Source organism: Lates calcarifer, linkage group LG9, assembly GCF_001640805.2.
Source record: "Lates calcarifer isolate ASB-BC8 linkage group LG9, TLL_Latcal_v3, whole genome shotgun sequence".
Classification (NCBI taxonomy): Eukaryota; Metazoa; Chordata; class Actinopteri; family Centropomidae; genus Lates; species Lates calcarifer.
This window is the reverse complement of record NC_066841.1, coordinates 17,134,850-17,155,467: the sequence shown is the minus strand read 5'-3', so window position 1 is coordinate 17,155,467 and position 20,618 is coordinate 17,134,850. Positions and strand designations below refer to the sequence as shown.

The following is a 20,618-nucleotide window of genomic DNA, read 5'->3' as shown; positions in this document are numbered from 1 at the left end:
GTTTGACATCTTGGGAAATGCATGTATTCACTCTCTTGCCAAGAGTTAAGAAGATCAATGCTACTCTCATGGCTGTATGCTAAATGCTGGGTGGTGCAAGGATGATGTATTTTTGTAGGCCAACCCGGAAGTTAGCATCATACAGGTTCCCTTAAAAAAAAGTCAATTGGATTTTTCAGTTCAGCCTTTCCACTTAAAAAGTTAGTGAGAGCTCTTGTAACTGGTTAATCACAGACCTTATTTCAGGTATCTAACCAACCCATTCGAAAAACCTATCAACTTTGAGTCAAGTGAACTGGAAGCACCAAAAGGCAAATTCATTCATAAAGATTGGAAATGAAGGGAAACAGCTAGCCAAGCTGCTTGAAAGATAACAAAATCTGCATACCAGCACCACTAAAGTTCACTAAGGAACATGGTATAGCTGTGGTTTTATAAGGGGTTCCTTTCGTGTTGGACTATTCCCTGGTCAGTGAATCTCTGCTGGTTGCCTGGCAACCTCACGGGACAGGACTACTGGTACTGCTCTTGGCCAAGAGATAGTCCAGTACGTGATCCCAGATAAAACCACAGTTTGATTTTTTGCATAGTTTAAACAAACACAATATTATGTGTTAATTTGTGAGCTTTAAGGTGAGATATTTCTGTTTCCAGTCTTTTTGCTAAGCTAAGCTTACAAGTTGTTAGCTGTACCTACATGTACTGTACAGATATGAGAGAGCCTCTCAGCGAAAAAAAAAAACTTCCCAAAATGTCATATTCTGAGCTCTGGGATGGCCGTGTTGCCTGTGTCTGGTATCGATTGAGAGAGCCTGAACGTCACAATCAGCTCCGTGAAACAGTCAGAGCATAGGGAGCATTTAGTCTTTGTTGTCCACCATCACAGTTATGTTTGTCCAAAGGCCCACTGGAGCCATAGAGTTGAGTTATTCTACAATCCAGAGAGCAAGCCCCACATCAGTAACATTTACGGACAATTTATAATTGATGTGGCCATTTGATCTCCCTCTTCACCACGAGAAAAACCATCTGAACAAACAAGGATGGTGTAAGTTTATCGCATTAATATGGATTCCTCTCCACTGCCTCTCCTGCTCGCTCCCAAACCCAGAAGACCTCTTTAGAATAACTCAAACCCTGAACATGTCAGACTCCCATCCAAAAGCATCTGTCACATTTTCCACTCAGCAAGCAGATCTCTGTCAACCGTTTCCTCCTGGCAATAAAAATATGCATTAACAAAACTGACGGGAAAAGTATCACTATGAAAGGACCTGCACAAATTGCTTTTATCTGGCTGACACCAGCAGATCATCAGCTTTAATTGATCAATCAGTTATTCTTCAGTCTCTCAATCTTTAGAGCAGTGTAATATGATTTACCCCAAAATAAAACATCTAATAAAGACATTCATTCAGACATTAAATAAATTTGCCTCAGTTTTGTAGTGCTCTATCCTTAGACCCTCGATGTGAATAAGGAAACACTCCCAAAAATCCTTTAACTAAGAGAAAAAGGGAGTAACCACGGGAAGCTTAACAGAGGATGGATCCATTTTCCAGTTCTGATCTTCCATCAGCTCAAGGACACTATTCACACACAGGCAGAGAGACAAGGACACAGATCGCACAGAGGGAGAATGGGACTAGGACAGGATTCATGTAGAGGGAGAAGAGATGAGCACGCTGTCCACAGAGAGGGGAAAGAGACAAGGACACAATTCAAATAGAGTGAGAGAGACAAGGACAAAGTAAAGACAGAGGGAGAGGAGAAGAGGACACCACTCACACAGAGGGACATAGCGGGACATAATTCATACAGAGAGATAAGGACAGAAGGGAGAAGAGATAAAGACAGAGGCAAGGACATCATTCACACAAATGGGAGAAGAGACAACAACAGCATTCACACATAAGAAGAGAACTAAAAGCTTCAGACTCCATCAGGTGAAAAGACAAATGAATCTGGGAGCACAATGTGCAGCTTTGAGGCTTTGTTTCATAAAGGAAATCTACCATTAAAAGCAAACATCCCATAAAAAAATCCTGCCACCTTAGGGTGAAGGTTGATGCAGAGACTAAAGGAGCTACAGATTACCTCATCATTTCTGTTTCAGGTTTTAGAAGTATACATGTGTAGTAATTAGAAGCCTTTACCTATATGTCTGATGTGTATCTTTGAAATGTGTCCTAAATATAACTCAACAAATCTAAATCTCAGCAGCTTTTTCACCAAAGTCTCCATAGGGATGCTGTCATGTAAATAGAGGGTTAGGACTGTACCTTTTCACAACCTAAATCTTAAATGTAAAAAATGTCTTTCTTAGGTGTCAGCAGCTCTGAGTGATTAAATCATACATTCTAACTGGCTCATTTCAGAGTGACCAGCTGCATATCAGACACCCAGTCAGGTGATATGTTGGGCCTAAGACGTACAAATAGAATAAACTGTAGTAAGTGTGTTTCTGCTACTTGGCAACCGCAAACACACAGCAACAGAAGTTACTGTTGTAATTGCACTGTAAAATCTTTCCTGACCAGAAAGGTGAACTGAGTCAGTGGAAGTAAAACTGAGACCCAGTGATGAGACGCTCAGAGTCCCATCCACTGGCAGACTCCACTGCCTCGTCAGCCCTGGGGCGAGGGAGTGGACCCTTCCGTGCCATGTTCACAGAGGCACGTCACAGACTATTTGTCATGGTAAGCATGTGTGTGAGTGTGTGTTTGGGGGAGGGGGATGACTGAGAAATGGTCACATCTTAATTCCTGCAGTGGTCCTTTGGTCCTTTATTGGCCCAGCGAAATCTTGACACTGCAATTGCATTGCTCCTCTTTGAATGTGATATGGAGGTACTCAAGTTCCTTATAATTTGAGAATAACAGACCAGTATATATGGGAAAAACTCTTATATAGCATGAAATCATAAATCAAACCAAATCATAAATAAATTTGCCTCAGTTTTGTAGTGCTCTATCCTTAGACCCTCGATGTGAATAAGGAAACACTCCCAAAAATCCTTTAACTAAGAGAAAAAGGGAGTAACCATGGGAAGCTTAACAGAGGATGGATCCATTTTCCAGTTCTGATCTTCCATCAGCTCAAGGACACTATTCACACACAGGCAGAGAGACAAGGACACAGATCGCACAGAGGGAGAATGGGACTAGGACAGGATTCATGTAGAGGGAGAAGAGATGAGCACGCTGTCCACAGAGAGGGGAAAGAGACAAGGACACAATTCAAATAGAGTGAGAGAGACAAGGACAAAGTAAAGACAGAGGGAGAGGAGAAGAGGACACCACTCACGCAGAGGGACATAGCGGGGACATAATTCATACAGAGAGATAAGGACAGAAGGAGAAGAGATAAAGACAGAGGCAAGGACATCATTCACACAAATGGGAGAAGAGACAACAACAGCATTCACACATAAGAAGAGAACTAAAAGCTTCAGACTCCATCAGGTGAAAAGACAAATGAATCTGGGAGCACAATGTGCAGCTTTGAGGCTTTGTTTCATAAAGGAAATCTACCAGTATCTATCAGAGGTTTTATACTTATACTAGGTTTTACTAGATGTTAACATGTTGCCGCTTTGTGACCATCTCTGAAAAAACAAAGACAGTATGCTGTATAGACGTTGGACAGATGTGTTTTTAAAGGATAGTGGCAGAGCTGAAGTGAAATGAAGCATAAGCCCAGGGGATCAATACACCCCAGTGTGAGTCAACAGGAGACACACACACACACACACAGAGCTCTCCTTCCTTCCAGAGAGGAAATGTTCAGTCCATAAATATTTGGAGTTTGCTAATTGAAAGAATCTGTGCAGCTTCAATTCTGGGGGGTTCTTTAAACACTGTGCTCGTATGGATTCTTTGTATAGTTATCTGTCCCTTTGTTCATTATTGCCAAGTGAAATGAGCTGAAGCTATGGTAAACATAAAGACACACACACACACACACACACACACACACATTCAAGGACACAGATACACACACAGGTCAGGTTTGATCAGCCACTGGCCTTGTGTGTTTGATAGTCAGTTGTTTCCCTCTGAAGACCTTTTGTTTTGCTTTGCCATAAGCAGCGCATTATCATCCTTTCCGATTGGCAGGCTCGTTACACGCAATGCAGTGCGGATGTGCTTTTATACAGGCAAACGCAAGCTGTCCGCTGGGAGAGGAGCAGACTGCTCTGATATTCAACTGAAAAACATGTTTGCATGTCACTGTGTTTGCATTCAGAATTAAATATTCATGAACATAGGTGTTTTTTTTACTGTAGCACACACACTCATGTCTGACTGTTTTGAAGACTGGGGGAGGAAACACACTGACAATTACTAACTGAGACTGTAGTGGAGGAATAAATTGGCAAGCCTAATAAAAATCCTGCTTGGTCACACAACCATAAAAGGAGAAACAAACCAACAGAGGGAAAAGGTTATCAGATATACATATGAAAAAAGTTGAAAAAATGAATTTTTCTTTCTCATATGAAGACACATCACTAAGCTAGTAGAAATATTATTGATCATCACTCTGTTGCAGAATTTATAATCAATACATTTGCATAAAACCTAAAACAGGATGTCATTGAGAGAACAGTCAGCCTCAGCACTCCTCTGACACCCAGGTTCAAGTGTTGAGGCTGTTTGAGAGGGACGCCTGCGTGTTACGTGTGGGTTTCACTTTGTGTGCAGCTCATTTAGCCTCTGACTTTAACACGTATAGCGTGATGTGTTTTTAAGCTCTTCCATTTAACATGCTAGACTGATTGTTCAACTATCGCGGCACGAGCCGTCGCTGATAAGTTATGCATAACAGTGCAGTTGGGAGACGTGTCTGTGTGAAATGGCATGTGACAAGGTGGACTGCGGATCACGTTCTATGCGTGCAGGAATCTCCCTTTCTTCCTGTTTCTCAGCCTCTCAGACAGACCTGAAACACACCAAATCTCCTCTTGTGGTCTTCATACCTCACGTTATGCACTCTGGAGATTAGTTACATGGATACCTGATTAAAATGGCAACCAAAGTGAGTTTATCTTACATACGTTTTGATAATTAAGTGCTCTCTTAAGTTGTCTTGTACAACAGAATGCTTGGTGTAATTTGTCTAAACAGACCTCTCTGCTATGACCTGCCCTAATTCACCAACCAGCATTCCTTCATTAATACATGCTGAAACATGCTGCCATTTGAACACAGTGACCGATACTATTGCACCATGTTCTCTCGTGTTCTCACGAGCAGGTTAACTTATAACTTGTCCTCTTGGTTCATAAGAGTCTTTAGAGTTACTCAGTGCTCATTCAGTTTGATTCTGTGTTAACTCTAAGAGGCACCGTGGCCCAGTTTGAGTGCCCACACACACATGATACCGAGGCAGCTTATGGACCAACAAGGACCCTGAGGTTTCTGGACTAACATGGTGGGACAAAGGCCTGCAATGGAGACAAACAGTGCTAGAAATCCTACGGTAGTCGTCAGTGGACCACCTGACAGCCTGACTCAGGTGGTGGCACCTGCTTCACGCCCATGCCAGCCAGACAGTTTGCTGGATGGTGAGAAGACTGGAGCGGTGCTGCTGTTCTCCGGAGTCTTCCTGTCTCTGGTTGGTGTCACCTTCACCGCCATGGGCTGGCAACACTACAGAGCCAGCTCCAGGTTTGAGTGGACCCAACTGCTGGGCCCCATCCTGATCTCCGTTGGAGGTACTTTCACCCTCACGGGCATCTGCAGGTTTGGCATCGGCTCCTGCCGGCCCTGCAAGCAGTGGGACGAAGAGGCGCTAGTAATGCCTGCGATGGAGCAAACCTCCAGGGGACATTCTTGTACATTAAGTGGGATAAATCAACCAATCATGTTGCACAGAGCCACAACAATGCTATGCATTCCACCCGCCTATAACTTTACAACCCCGGAAATACACCAGGCCACTGAGTTCCAACCTGGCAGGTCTGTGAATGGCATCCCTGTGGCTCTTCCTCCATATGATGCTGTTTACTGTGTGGATAACAGAGCTTTTGAAACAGAAGTAGGCAGCTCGGTCCACAGCTCAGAAACAGACGGCAGAGGAAGGAGGTAGGGAACAGTGCTTACATGGCAGACATTGCTCCGACTCCAAATGCCTCTAAGAAACAAAGTTTTAGTCCTGCTGGGTCCGACCATTACTTAAACATGCAGTTATGTTGAACCTGTGGTTTTAGAGGACAGGTTCATGCTTCATTTTTTTTTTTTTTTTCAAAAATACAAATTCAGGCAATGGATTCAATCTAAGTGCTGGGTTTTGCTTTTTAGCCAGCATGCAACATGTTGACACTGGAGCAGATAAAACTGACGGGGGCAGAGAGTTAATCTTAAATCAGATGTGAGCGTGTTAAAAACTCACAGCTTCTCACAGTGCTCATTAAAACACAGATGCAGTGCTCCGGAGTTCATTTCTTATTAACCACAAGATCACTTTCCACTTGGCCCAAAGTGTTTTTGGCCGTCAGTGCTCTCTCAGCCAATTATGGTGCAATTAATCTCTCTATAATGGTCAACATGCTTGTATTAATTTACTAAATTACTGTACTGAGAGCAATGTGTCATAGAACGTCAGGTTATTGTCACAAAGTAACAAAATAAAGCAGCTAAATTTTTTAGCTAAGAGGAGAAAATATTGAGAGGGACGATCAGTTTAACATTCTTGAAGCTCTTTCATAAAATAAAATAAGCCATGTGTCAATATAATGGGAACAATTAAGACTAAAATAGCTCCACATCTTCTCATGCGATCACCCTTTGGAGGTGTAACATCATATCAAAGTCATTTTATGTCTATATGCTTTGTGAAAGAGAAGCAAACTGGCGGGGATTTTTATTTCATCATATTTTCCCACCTGTTCTGACACAAAGTGCTGAGGGAAACATAACATTATGTACCATCATAAAAAAAATAAAAAATAAATAAGTTTCTTTCCACTAATTGCAGGATCCCATTTATTTAAAATCCAATCAAATCTCCTCTGACAGACGTCCCGCTAAACAAAAAAAGCTGCATTCCATTAGTGGAAAGTTACAAGTTTTCACTTTCTTTTATTGTTTTTAGACGATTACTCCCAGCAGGTTTCCAGGAAAGTAATTCACTTTAATAAAAACAGACAGCAGGAATAATACAGTTAACCTAGGATAACTATAAACTGCTGCCCTGATCATACGAACATATGCTCAGCTCACCAGCTCTCACTTATGTTGTCACAACGTCTGACCTGTTTCAGTGTGTTTCCAGTGTTTAATGCCAAATAGAGGAATGATCAAGGGAGGAATTGCTCAACCTCAGTGTTTTCTTTTAAAGGGCAATCTGCTTCCTAAAATGTGCTTTAAGCATAACCAATTGGGCCTGTAAACATTTGGATATCATCCAGATCTTCTCTTAAATCCAGACTGCCTGAGACTTGTCATTTGCCTTTAATTTCCCACAGGACTGAGAAGACAGAGGATGAGGGAGGACGTGGCGTTGAGAGCGGCTCTACCTGTTCATGTCCACCTGCGTATGAGGACATCTACCCTTGTGTGATCTGATGAGATGCTGTGCTGTAACAAAACTTCTGTGTCACTGGTATCTCATTCCACGTCAACACAAAAGTAACATAGCTTAGGTTTGACTTTCCTCTCACAGCTGTTATCATGTAGAGTTACCATAATAATTATGTATGAAGTCATAAAATCCACCAAGATGAGACTCACTGGAAGAAAGCCTCATTAAGATGGAGATTTATGGACAAACTCAGCTCTATCTGAGCGCTCTAAGGTTGTGGAAACTTTGAGATACTAAATTTACATTCAGCGTAAAAAAGAAAAGAGAAAAAAACGCATATATTTATCCAGTGCTTGTTGTCTCTCAATAGCTGCACAAACCACTGTACATGCCCATTAAACGCTGGCAGAGGAAATGCAGACAGCCACTATTGCCTGAAACAAACATGGAGACAATTTACCAGAGATACTTAAGAAAAAAAGAAGTTTTTTTTTTAACGTTCTATGAGAAAATTAACATCAAAAGAGGAAAAAAAGTCATAATGCTCATTTACCATTTGGTTATAATTGTTCACAGATTGCCAGCCTTGCTCATATTTGTGTGTGGTGTTTAAAGAGACCATGGAAGTCAGAGGATGATCACCTCAGCATGAGAAGACCTCTGTCATGATGTCAGTTTAGAAAGGCAACAAACAAACATACTACTATACTACTACTGCTGCTACTACTACTACTGCTATTACTACTACTAATACTAATAATCAATAATCATCATTATAGTAATTGTGATTATTGTTATAATCCTAATGATAGACCCTGTGCCAAGAACCCACTCAGATGAAGCTCAGATGAGTTTCAGGCTTATTTCCTGTTTTCCTGCAGGATCTCTCAACGCAATGCAGCCTGATAGTTTACTGAGGAGTTTACTGTCGGTTGTGTTTGCAGGATAAACACAAGTGTCACTGCACCACACGGGGGCAGAAACACTGAGGAAATCAATACACCTTCACTCACGGGTCAAGTCAGGTGGTTTTACAGGGATTAGAGAAATCTACAGTAGCCTGCATGATAATAATAATAATAATAATAATAATAATAATAATAATAATAACATAGATGTTCTTTTAAATCTAGCTGTAAGACTTTACTAAACTTGACGCTGCCTTTCATTGATTATTAAATTAAAATTGAAATTATTTATTTAGATCTTGCACCGAACTGTAGCTGCAGTGTAACTTTTATTTTCCTCTTCTATTCAACTTCATCTTCTGCTTTAGTTCACTCTACCAGTCCTATTTATATATGTATCGTTCCGTCTTATGCCTCACAGTGTGTCTTGTGTCTTGTCTAGAATTCGACTTCTCTCTAACACACACTCTTACATCAATTTGTTGACTAGTCTTTGTTCATAATTAAAGAATTCATTGCTGTCGTCGTTTTTTTTCTGAAGGAAGGTGAATTAAAGTAAATCAATGAGAAATCAGGTTAAATTAATAATTTATGTTACAATGAAGCAAAGAAGTAGAAGCAAGACATCTCTGCAGCGTAACATACATTCTCTACAGCCAGTGTAAAAACACACAGTCAACACATAAATAACAAAATAAATAAATAAACAAACAAAAGAAAAAAACATACAATATGTTTCCGAATTTACTGCTAAAACTGCTTTATTACAATAACAATATATTGATCTAATTGGAATTTAATTATGAGCCTTTTGATTTCAAACAAAAAATAATTTATTTATTTATTTATTTTTCCTAATTAAAACTCTAACAAGTCTTTGCAACTTGTGAAACTGAGCTTCAAAATTCGGCTCTCAAAATGATACAAATGTATGAAATGTGTAAAATATATTCCCTGCAGTAGAAGTAAATATAACTTTGGCAGCTGGGACGAGGCGAGAAGTTATATATTATTATTTTCTTGGTGCTTCACGGATCTCAATGTGAAACTCAGCGGCGGCGGAAAATGTCTACATTTTATTACCAGGAGGGGTGACATGTCACTGTACTCAGCTCGATAAATATTGACCTGATGACTAAATGTATCTTTTTTTTCTCTCTCTCCCAACACTTACTCACATCCCCCTGCATTAACTGCCGGCTCCGCTCCAAACAGCGCGCGCGCTCAACAACAACTTTCCCCAGCAAAACGTCGAAAATTGAAAATTCATAGCAATTTAGAAAACATCTCAGGACCTCCTTCAAGCTTGCGCCGTTTGCCTGTTCTGATCTGAAACCGCAGTGCAATATGACTTTCATTATTTTTACAGCACAGTAAAATGCGGGTGGCCGACAAGGCCCATTATTTCACCATTTTGGAGCTTTGGAGACGATTTATGAAAGTATTACGGAACATGCTGAACGATAACAACTCCGAAATAAAAGAGGGGGGGGGGGAAAGTGGAAATATTCTCCTGCAAAACCCCAGGAGAATGAGTCCTGATATGAGTTTTGAAGGTTATGAATAGGTCATTATCAGTAATTTTGTGGTTAATAATAAGGGAAACCACTTTATTATTTCCAGCTGGAGATCGTTTAAAGGCAAACAGCAACAACAATCAATTATTTGCAGTTAGGTACAAAAACTATACTTGTTGAAATTATTTGGCAACCAACCAAATGTCCTAATGCCTATGATATATAATGAAGTGGATAAACTTCCCTGCAAATTAAAACTGCTCAGAGTGAATGAGTTTAGTCTATAATATAAAATCTCTCTCTGAGGGCAACAGGTGTTTTTCTGTCTGTATTTGTCTCTGCTGGACTGGACCAGCTCTTACTCACAGTCTGTAGTTTTTTGTCACATGTTTTCCAGGATGAGCCTGCACTGTGGGGCCACTAAAGTGGTTTGATTGTGCAGGAGGCCTGAGCTGGAGGCCCTCTCAACTAAACCACATGTGCTTCCAGCTAAACATTTGTGGACGGATTTGGAAACTACATCTGAGATGGCATTTTCCTTTTGAAATCAAAAATACCAAAGGGTCAGATAATCCCCTGGAAATCATGATTAGACGAGAGTAATTAGCACTGACCTTGCTCTGCGTGCTGGCAGCGAGTGGACCCAGCCATTGTGTTTGCATTGTTACACCACCATACTCCCATATGGTGCATTCTAATAAGAATGAGAGGGTTCAGTCTCTGCAACTCACAAACAGCTGAAGTTGGTGTTTAGTCTGTAACTTGAGCTCATTGTGTGAGGGAATTCTCCTATAACACTGCACTCAATGAACAGCTTTATTCTCAGTGATAAAAGGTTACAACATATGACGACTGACAGTGTAGAAAAACTCACAAAAAGAGTTTAGAAGGCTCTTAACCTCTTACTATGCCATTTCCACCTTTTGTTCCACAATATGTGGCTCTAAGTTTGATACTGTCTCACAGTATCGCATTACCTTCTTTTTATTCTATACCATCTTTTTGTGACTCTTTAATGATCCCAAAGACTCCCTGTATTTTATGACTACACTGAGAGATACCATGGATGTACTGGGCTAATTTCTATACATGTTCCCCTAAATTTCATCCTGACATTTGCTATGTTGTTGTTTTTTCTTGTTTCTTTTTATCTGTGTGCAGACATTTTAAAAATGTTCATTACATAACTTAGTTTCTATTAAACAAAAATCCATACAGTGGCTCCAAACCTGTTTTTCCTTTGACCCTGTAACACAAAGCAATGTGACCCTTGACCCTAGTGACCCTTCATCACAACATATACACTCGTTTGAATACACATTGTGTTGTGAGCAGTTCAGTCTTATATATTGTATCATTTAAATCATTTTTACAGGCTTAAAAAGGTAACACTGTGCAGTATTTCACAAGAAGGAAGCAAAACGTCTGGAGAAAAGATTGGAGAAAAGTCTGGCTTTGTGTAATAGAATTTATTCACTTATTTGTATTTTGTATGTGAGAGATCATCTCATGACAAGATTCATCTTGTGACCGCTTGTGGGGGACCTGATCTCCAGGTTGGGACCCACTGCTTTATGAAAATAGTCCATATCAGAGATACTGTTTCTGGAAAAACATAAAACAATAAAAAATGTTGCTGTTGATTTTTTTTGAAAAGCATTTTTTTAATTAATGTGAGCACCACAAACAAAGCCCCATTTACTTCCATTGCATGACAAATGAAAACCAAACTTTCTGGAAAGCTCGCCACCAGATGTGAATGGGAAAATATGTTTTTTTTGTATTTGAGTGGACCTGCCCTTTAAATGTTCTCTCTCTCTCTCTCTCTCTCTCTCTCTCTCTCTCTCTCTCTGTGTGTGTGTGTGTGTGTGTGTGTGTGAGCAGCTGCGTTCAGGGAAAACTTTTCACTAAAATGACATTAAAGGACGCACGCTTCTGTCAGGACATTTCTTGTTATTTTGACGGGAGAGGCAGATCTGGCGAACCTCATTCACATTTTCGTCTCCAAGTCCCTCGTGATTATTTTTAGCAGCTGAAAGTGGCTGTTTTCAAAATAAGTTCCTGACTGTATATCAAAAGATCCCAGTGCCACAGTGGTGGGCTCGCTCTCTGCGCCTGCTTTCATTTCACTGTGTGTATGTCTGTGTGTGTGTGTGTGTGTGTGTGTATGTGTGTGTAGCTACGTAAGAGCCTGTGCAACTACAGGGCATGAAGACAGGGGACAAATGGATTCCATGTTTGCAGGAAAACACGCTTGAGGCACAGGAAAACTTTGTTGTTTATGAAGAACACGTGAAACCAATCAAATCTGAATTATCTTCCTGTTGTTCCAGCTTTTGTCGTTTGCAGTTTTCAGTTCGCTCGCCAGCAGTGTCACCACCCAGTGAGCAGGTCTGCGTCTGTGCAGGGGAAGGTAGAGAGTTTACTGGTGGCAGACGCACACATGCAGTGAACTCGCATGCACCCAGAGGCTCAACACACTGCACTCATGCATTCAGCGTTTTCACTAAGAGTCATTCTGAAATTAATGTGACTGGTTTGTCACTTTCAAATTAAAGTCCTCACACTTTTTCATTGAGCCTCTTCTGGTGGTGAAGGTGGTGAAAAATGCAAATTATCAGCTTTTTTATCCTTATGATGCAGAAAACAAATGTTTTCAAGTTGCTGTTTTTGTGTGTGTGTGTGTGTGTGTCTCTTTGTTAATTATCCTGACTCAGACACACACTGAAACACACAAGCAGACATGTTTGTGAGAGGAGCGTCTAAACCTCAAGGGGATCTGATAAATTGTCAGCCCACAGGAAATGATTTGCAGACCTTCTCAGCATAATAACCCATTTACATGCTCATCCTTGTATGGAGCCAGGCTACACACACACACACACACACACACACACACACACACACACACACACAGAAAAACACAATTTTACTTCCCCCCCATATACACACACAAACTTACAGGTATGTGCAGTTACTTGAACACACTCTTACACAGGCAAACAGCAACTGAAGTGTGTCCATGTGTATGGAAAACACACGCACACATTCAAACACACACACACACACACACACACACACATGCTCTATGACACATACTTTGTGAGATACTTTGTGAGGCTGAGATGACGGCCCTTGTTTTTCAGAGCTAATGTGGCAAAACTATCCGCTACAATCAAGTCATTTTTCTTTTACATTGACTCAAAGCCAACAACTCTATGTGGCCCTGATAAAGTCATCTCCCCCTCCTTGTCTCTCCCTCTGTCCCCCTCTCTAATAACTTTCCCATCACTTTTTTTTTATGACCAAAGCCCCCCCCCCCCAGCTCACCTCAGAGAGCAGGTGTTCAGCTCATTTGGCGAGAGCGCAGTGAGGTCAGCTTCATCTGCTCTGTTATTGGAAATAACCATATATGTGTTATGAGGGGTGACCGCAGTGAGCCTGACTGTATTCTGAGTGCAATTACATGTGTCCTCTGTAAGGGTCAGTGCTTTGTCACACCGCAGGAGGACATGTCATGTGGAAAAGGAGTTCTGCGATGATTACATTTATGAACTGTATTTCATTTTGAATTTGATAAGAGGGTGGCTTTAGTAGCTCTTATGAGAATTTTATATGACTTTAACAAGTATGAGGCTGTAAATGTGGGATATTCTATAGTGGATATCATATGCAGACAAAGATCCTGTATGTTAAAAATATATCTCTTTCTCTCTCACTTTTCTCAGTGTTAAAATGAAAATAAGTTTCACAGAGATTTTTTTTTCATTCTCATTCATTTCAGTTTATTATCAGAATTACTCTTCTGATGTCTTGTCTTGTCTAAAGGATGTAATAGTAAGTGACCTTTGGAATATAGAGTAGTACTAGGAGTAGTAGTAACCTGTTAGTATTTGCCAAAATAACTTCAACTTAACTTTTCAGCTGCATACCATCTTAATCAGTGGATGAATTTGGTCAGTTGTTGTGGAGTTTAACTCTGGGAAAAAAGTAAGTTACCACAATACAACTAATGTAAACAGTGTAGATTCATTAAAACCTGAAAGCAAAGTGCAGTGTGATGCTGATTGTCTGGGAACATGATAATTGCCATCAGATGTGTTCACCTGCCAAGGATGTTGATACATTTGCTGCTGTGCTAAAAATTCAGACTGGCAGGGCTCTCTCTCAGAGGAATATATCAGGGTTTCAAATGACCTTTTAACTGGTGAAGTTAGTTATCCGTTGAGATTAGAGAGCTTTTTTTTTTTCAATGGGGTCTTGCTCATGACAGCAGCATTATAAGCTGTTTTTATTAACACTCTCTTATATAACCCTCTACACCCCATCTCCCAGAAACCAACAATTTGACAGTTAAATCAAATGAACAATCAGCAGTAAATATACACTGTAGTATGCACCCAGTATTTGACTTTGATGTTGCACACTGTAACAAACACTATACAACAATAAACCTGCACCTTGTCTTGTGTTATTACTGGATTAATTGAGTCAGTTATAGAATCAGAGGTAGTAACATGCAGTACAATTTTCTTTTAATATGTGTATATATGTATTACTTATATTACTAGGTTATAATATTCAATATGTTATCAATTGTGAATTTATATATTATCGTGTGCTACATAATGGTATTATCTTCCATTTCTGTTGTATATATCTCATAGCATTGTATCATTACTGTACATTGTGTGTATGTTATATATAATACGATTTAATGTAGGTTCCAGAACCCACATTGCTTAAAGGATAAGCAGTATAGATGATGGATGGACTATTTAATGTCATGCATTATTATGTATACTGAAATTATTTTTCATACCTATATGTATGTACCTATGTTATTATAGTGCACACATCATCATCATGTTTTATTGAGATAGGTCTTTGTTTTGTTGAACTATCTCTTATAATAATAAATAAAGGAATAATATGAGGCTTAAAAAATGACAACATGACATAAATGACAATAATAATATTTGCAGAAAAAAGGGAGCAGGTTATGAAATCATTCAGTTTATAATCTTCCACTTTTTTGATGAAAGGTACAGATGGTTTACAGGTGCAAAGAATTTCCTCGACAGAATAATAAGCAGTTTTAAATGTAATGTGACTTTCAATTTCAAACCTGTTGCCAATTTGCAAAAATAACAGCACTAATCTTCACAATCTCAGTTTTACATGAAGGCTGTGCTCATGTTTTAGTCCAACACACTGAACATACTGTACTGTTTTTACTGCAGTATGTGTTTTAATATAATAATGAAGACACTTTTGGGGATTCTCATTACTATTTAATACATGGCAGTGAAGGAAACCGTAAGGCAAAGAAAATAGTAAGAAATTATTAATGTTCCGTTTATTTGCTGTTTGAATGGTGATTAATCAGTGATGTGCTTGTTCTCCCCAGATGGTGAAAGGAGCTTTCCTGGTCAGACGAAGTGAAACTGAAAGGACAGAGACTCACTTATTTGGCTGAGCAATGCCCATAAGGATCACTCTCCCAGCTCCCAGGTTTCCATTCCTGCCCTGTCAGTAAATACAACAGTAAGTATAACATTTCACACTAACAGAAATTAGGAGCAAGGAGAAAAGTAAACATGGGAGAATTTGGGAGCCGGGTATTTTGGAAAAGAAATCCTGTGTTTGTATTAATATTTCACCTCTGGGAAAACTTCTGTCACTGACAATTTAAAGGGCACACAGCCAACATTATGTCAATTTGCTGTTATGCCGGTATTTATGACTTTATTGAATTAGGGCAGAAAGTCTGCGGTGGGTCTAAATTGGGGGAGGGGGGGACAAAAAGAAAAGAAAATGGCCAGTTTGGAGTGAGGACGGAAAATCAGGACTTATTTTTGTTTCAAATGTGTTTCCGTCCACATATGGTCCTTGTTTTGGCCTATATACCAAGAATCTCAGAGGTGACCCATGACCCCAGCTCCTCAGACTGACATGATTTTGGCTGTCTCACTCTGAGTTCAATTCGACCCCGTGTCCCCCGAAGTTCAAGGGTCATCTCCAGGGAGCAGCAAATTAACCCAATGTGTCAAACCTGGCATGACACCATGTTCAACCGAGCTCTGTTGTTTAAATATTCTCCTCTTTTCCACTTGCATGCATTTGATGTTAAGCTCTCTTGTCCTGTCTTTTTTGTGGGTTATTTTAAATTCTACCTCTCTTCAAAGTTTATGGTGTGTGACTAATTTTCCCCCTTTTAACCTCCCTCATCCTTTTCTGCTGAAATCCCACCCCTCTGCACAGCAATCACTGCTCCCCAGTTCTCCTCTGTCTCTTTTTCTCCTCTGACATCTTCTTCCTTTCTTTTGGGCTGGACTTCTCTGTCTGATCTTCCCTCTCTCAGCCCCAAATCCTCCTCTCTCTGTGTCTCTCCCTGCGGTTAAAGACGTTTCAGTTCAGCTGTCACAAATTATGTTCGCCTGCCCAGCTGTCAAAACAGGGGGGTGTCCCTTTCATTCCACCTCACATACTACGAAAGGAGATGGGAGGGAGGAGGGCTTTAATGCTCGTGTTTGGACACAAGCAATTATCTCTAATTATTGTTTTTCTTTTCAGTTTTCCTGTCCCGATGGAGGTCCGACGAGACGAACATGCAATAATCCGCTCCAGTCGTCCGGGATCAGCGGGCCTCGGAGTCCAGGCTCGGTCCTGGGACTCTGTGGCTTTCATCTCAATGTGAGTCAGGAGTTGATTCAAACATGGAGTGATGGGAGAATTAACCCCTGGGACCCAGCTTTCAATGGGCTCAGCTAAGAGATTATATGTGTTGATGGCAGGCTTTTATACGCACTGGGCTTTCAAAACTTCAGCTGTTAAATCAAGGCACCGCAGTTAGGATCTTCACCTTTATGTCTTCAGTGTGTGTGTGTGTACCCCCTCTTCTCCCTCCCAGCACCTCATGTTTTATCTTTGTAGCCCTGAAACTGTGCGTGAGACAGAGTCACATTTCCTCTGAAGTGCCAATGACACGGCCCACATCTTCACAAATTATACCGTACATGTTCCGAGCCGAAAGGACTCTCATCAGACTGCCACTGGGAGTTTGTGTTCGATGTGCAGCTTCAGATTCCCATGACCGTCACTGAGCCTTTGGGATTCAAGCTCTTTTTAGTGCATGTGAAGACATGGGTAATAGCGCACACAAACAGGGACATCGGAACAGTAACAAGCAGTTGATGTCAGACGAATTGGATCATCCTTGAGATTGTAATTAATTTGAGTTTGAAGCTGACATCTTTGGTGGTCCTCACAGGCTTCTAGAACAAGGCGAAGGGAAAAAAAAGAAGAAAAATCCTGTCCGTCTTCTCAGACTTGTACAACATGTTGCATGCATCCTTTGGTTTGGCACGCATGCCAAACCCAAAGGATGTTTTGGCAAAACAAAAAGCCACACATCTCAAATATGAGTGACACGAGGGATGTCAAAGGGAGGAAGAAAACAAAAGAGAAGACAGTAAAGTAACTGATTACTGCAGATAACACATAACAGAATATATACTCAAATATAGCAGTTACACATTTGTATTTCACGTTCGTATGTCCTTTGATTCACAACAATGTGGCATCATGTGGCTTAGTTTCCTTTAGCCTCACCTCTATCACATGTTGTTCCCCCAGTGTCTTGGAAACGTTCCCTGCTGAGACTGTTCAAACCACATAAAGGGCTGGTCACACCAATATTTAAAATGACAACATTTTTGGGTGAATTTAGTTTATTTCAATGGAACCGTGAGTGGGGGCAAAGTAAATCCATGCAAATTCTTTGCCAAAGATTAACTTTGCGCAGTAATAACAAGCTGTCTTGACATTACTGACGTTTTGGGGAATGGAGAGCTGGAGAGTATAAAATGGAGGAAGCTCTCACAGTTTGTTAGCTGTGTTGTATGCCCCCTTTTATTTAACTCTTCTTTGTCACAAAAGAGACATTGTTTTGGGGCTGGAGACAATTGAAGTAAATACATCTCTTAAATAGATTTGAGAACTTATTGCTCTATTAGCAACTGAGCTAACCAGCTTGCAAACCACCAGTTTTTGTCCTCTTTCAACCACTCTTTATGGAATGAAATGATGTACAATCCTGAGATAAAAATGCCAGGTAGGAGCTGTTAAAGCTTGCATTTTCCCAGCTTGCTGGTATGCTAGCCAGGAGCTCACAAGCTACATTAACTCAGCCTCTAGCACCTTGCTCTACAATCTAGTGGTGTGACCTGGCCTTAATTCTGTTTTGGGTACAATTTAGTTTGTGTGACCAGCCCCTACTAACAACAGGGCTTCAAGTCACTGCATTGCACAGGACTTGCAAAAGACACCTGTGATGCATGGTACTTTTCTATCTCAGAAATTGAAATGATACGAGAAAGACTGAAGGAATGGAAGTTAGCTCAGATGTGTTTTAATGGCCAAATCTGAACCTGACTATCACGACAAACCCAAACCTCATGAAGCATTTGGCATATACAGTAAGTTTCTGAATGTAATGTACATCACTCAGACCACCGAGGTAAGTATATATGGTACATTCACACATGTAAGAGTGCACACTTCTTTTAGTGTGGAATAATTTCGCCTCTGTAAAAGTCATCTGTGTCACTGAAAACCACTAAAGCGAACTCTACCTCATTGAGTTATGAGCTTTCCATGTGCTCGATGGACTGAGACCTAAATCCTTCCCTCGGGTTTTTTCCCTACAGAGCCAAAGTGGCATTCATGAAGCAAGTGCTTGATGGACACTTAGAAAGCAGCAGATTATCTGGTGAAAATGTGAATGTTTGAATCCCCATAAGCTTCCCCAATCTCTGATAGCTGTTTTTTTGGCCATACATTATCACCTTTATTAAGTTGCTATGGTGAGCAACACCACCAACAATGAGCTAACATACACTCCAAAGCTCTGTATATCTGAGGGAAACTGCAGAGTTGAGTGATAATTCTCTATGTTGTTGCTACAGGCAACCTTCTTCACAAACAGGTGGTCATGTGATCCACTGGTAATGTGAAATACTGATTATTGCTGCTTTAAAGCATGAAATAAAAGTAAACAGAGTTCTTTTCTCATTTTGGCCTAAGACCCTGCACACATGGTCATTCTCTAAGGTCATAGCTGACTCAGCTTTGTGCTGTTATGTCTCTCTGCCCACCCCACCCCCTTCCACCCCTCCATCCCCTCCCCATCTTCACATTGTCCCAAAGGTGCACCTCTCCGCCGGTGTCACATCCACCCCCCCTGCCTTTCCCTCCTCTAATTCCTTTCCCCTATGGTCTGATCCACCCTTTTTTTGTGTTGCGAGTCTATAGTGGAGACATTACATGGCAAATCTCTATTGTCCAGCGTTGGGCTCTGCGTGTAATCTCTCTTGTCAAAGGGAATATTCAGCGATTAGCCCCCTGCAAATTACAAGGGGTGATCAGTGTGTCTGTTCAGCCCTCATTAACTGCTAACAGGGCTTCATCAGAACCACCCACACTACCAGGACCTTCAACCTCTCACCCCTGACACCTGGAACTTTCCCGACTCGGCTCCCTGAGCACAGATTTCTTTCTTAGTCAAACAAACTCTTCTATTTGTGTCTTCCTGAGGCATCTGAATGAGACGGGCTGATTAAAGCGTTGCAGTGGTAGCTTGAAAAAAGATAAAAGATCCTTTTCGCCTAAAGTCTACATCCTTCCAGCGACGGGCATCAAAGTGGCATCATGAAGTAATGAGCAGGTTGTCATCGCCTGCCTGACATCATACTTGCCACACTGGTAGCCTCCCATCTTTAAGACTGAAGAAGAAAATGCAATGAAAGGTGTCATTCGGTGACACAACAAACCCGTGCTGTGTTATCACAAGACCACCCATCTGTTACATATGTTGGACAAACAGAGGAGTTTCTAGGTGTAATATCTAGCAGATGGGGGCCGGGCCAGCAGAGAGGGCACATCAGAATGGGGTTGTCTATGATGCTGGTCAACTGGTCATTTCTCCCAGCCCATTAACCACCTGGGATCGGTATGTTTTGTCAGCTTTTCCCAAGTTTTAGGTTTCATTTGCCATGCTTTGAAATCAAACACGCCCGCCCCACACACACCCTGAAACAAAGCTTTCCCTGACAAACACACATAAACATGTGTGTTGTGTGTGTGTATTCACTGTAGAATCTTCCCCAACCACCTCACACACATACAGTACATACATGCACGCACAAATATACACGCATACATACATATGATGCACGCTTACGTACACATAGACACACCAGATATTAGAGACAAGTGCAGTTTTTAGAGTTAATTTTCTAACCATCCCTTCTTCAGTAGCTCTAGGTATGAAACTGCCACATGGTCAGCCCACCAGTTTTGCCCAGACTGAAATCTCTTGACATCCTCTGGATGGATTGCCATGAATTTTTGTACAGACATTCATGGTTCCCAGAGGATAAATCCTACTCACTTTGGTGATTACCATACCTTTAGCACCACTGTGAGGTTGACAGTTGACAGGTTGTAGTTTTGAGTGAAATGTCTCCAAAGCTGTTAGATGGAGTGCCATCAGATATGATACAGTGCCCCTGTCAGGATGAACTTTAAAAACCCCAATGATCTATGACTAAAAAATGCAAAATGCAAAAATGCAAATTGCAAAATGCAAATGCAAATGCAAAAC

At 40.9% G+C, this 20,618-nt stretch overlaps 1 protein-coding gene across 1 annotated transcript; it reads left to right on the top strand.

Moving 5' to 3' along the window:
* Positions 1 to 5,433: 5,433 nt before the first annotated feature.
* On the top strand, positions 5,434 to 16,652 carry tmem174 (transmembrane protein 174). The gene is made up of 2 exons (XM_051072814.1): positions 5,434 to 6,089; positions 16,529 to 16,652. The coding sequence occupies exons 1-2, from the start codon at positions 5,434 to 5,436 to the stop codon at positions 16,650 to 16,652; spliced, it is 780 nt and encodes a 259-aa protein (XP_050928771.1).
* The last annotated feature ends 3,966 nt before the right edge of the window (positions 16,653 to 20,618 follow it).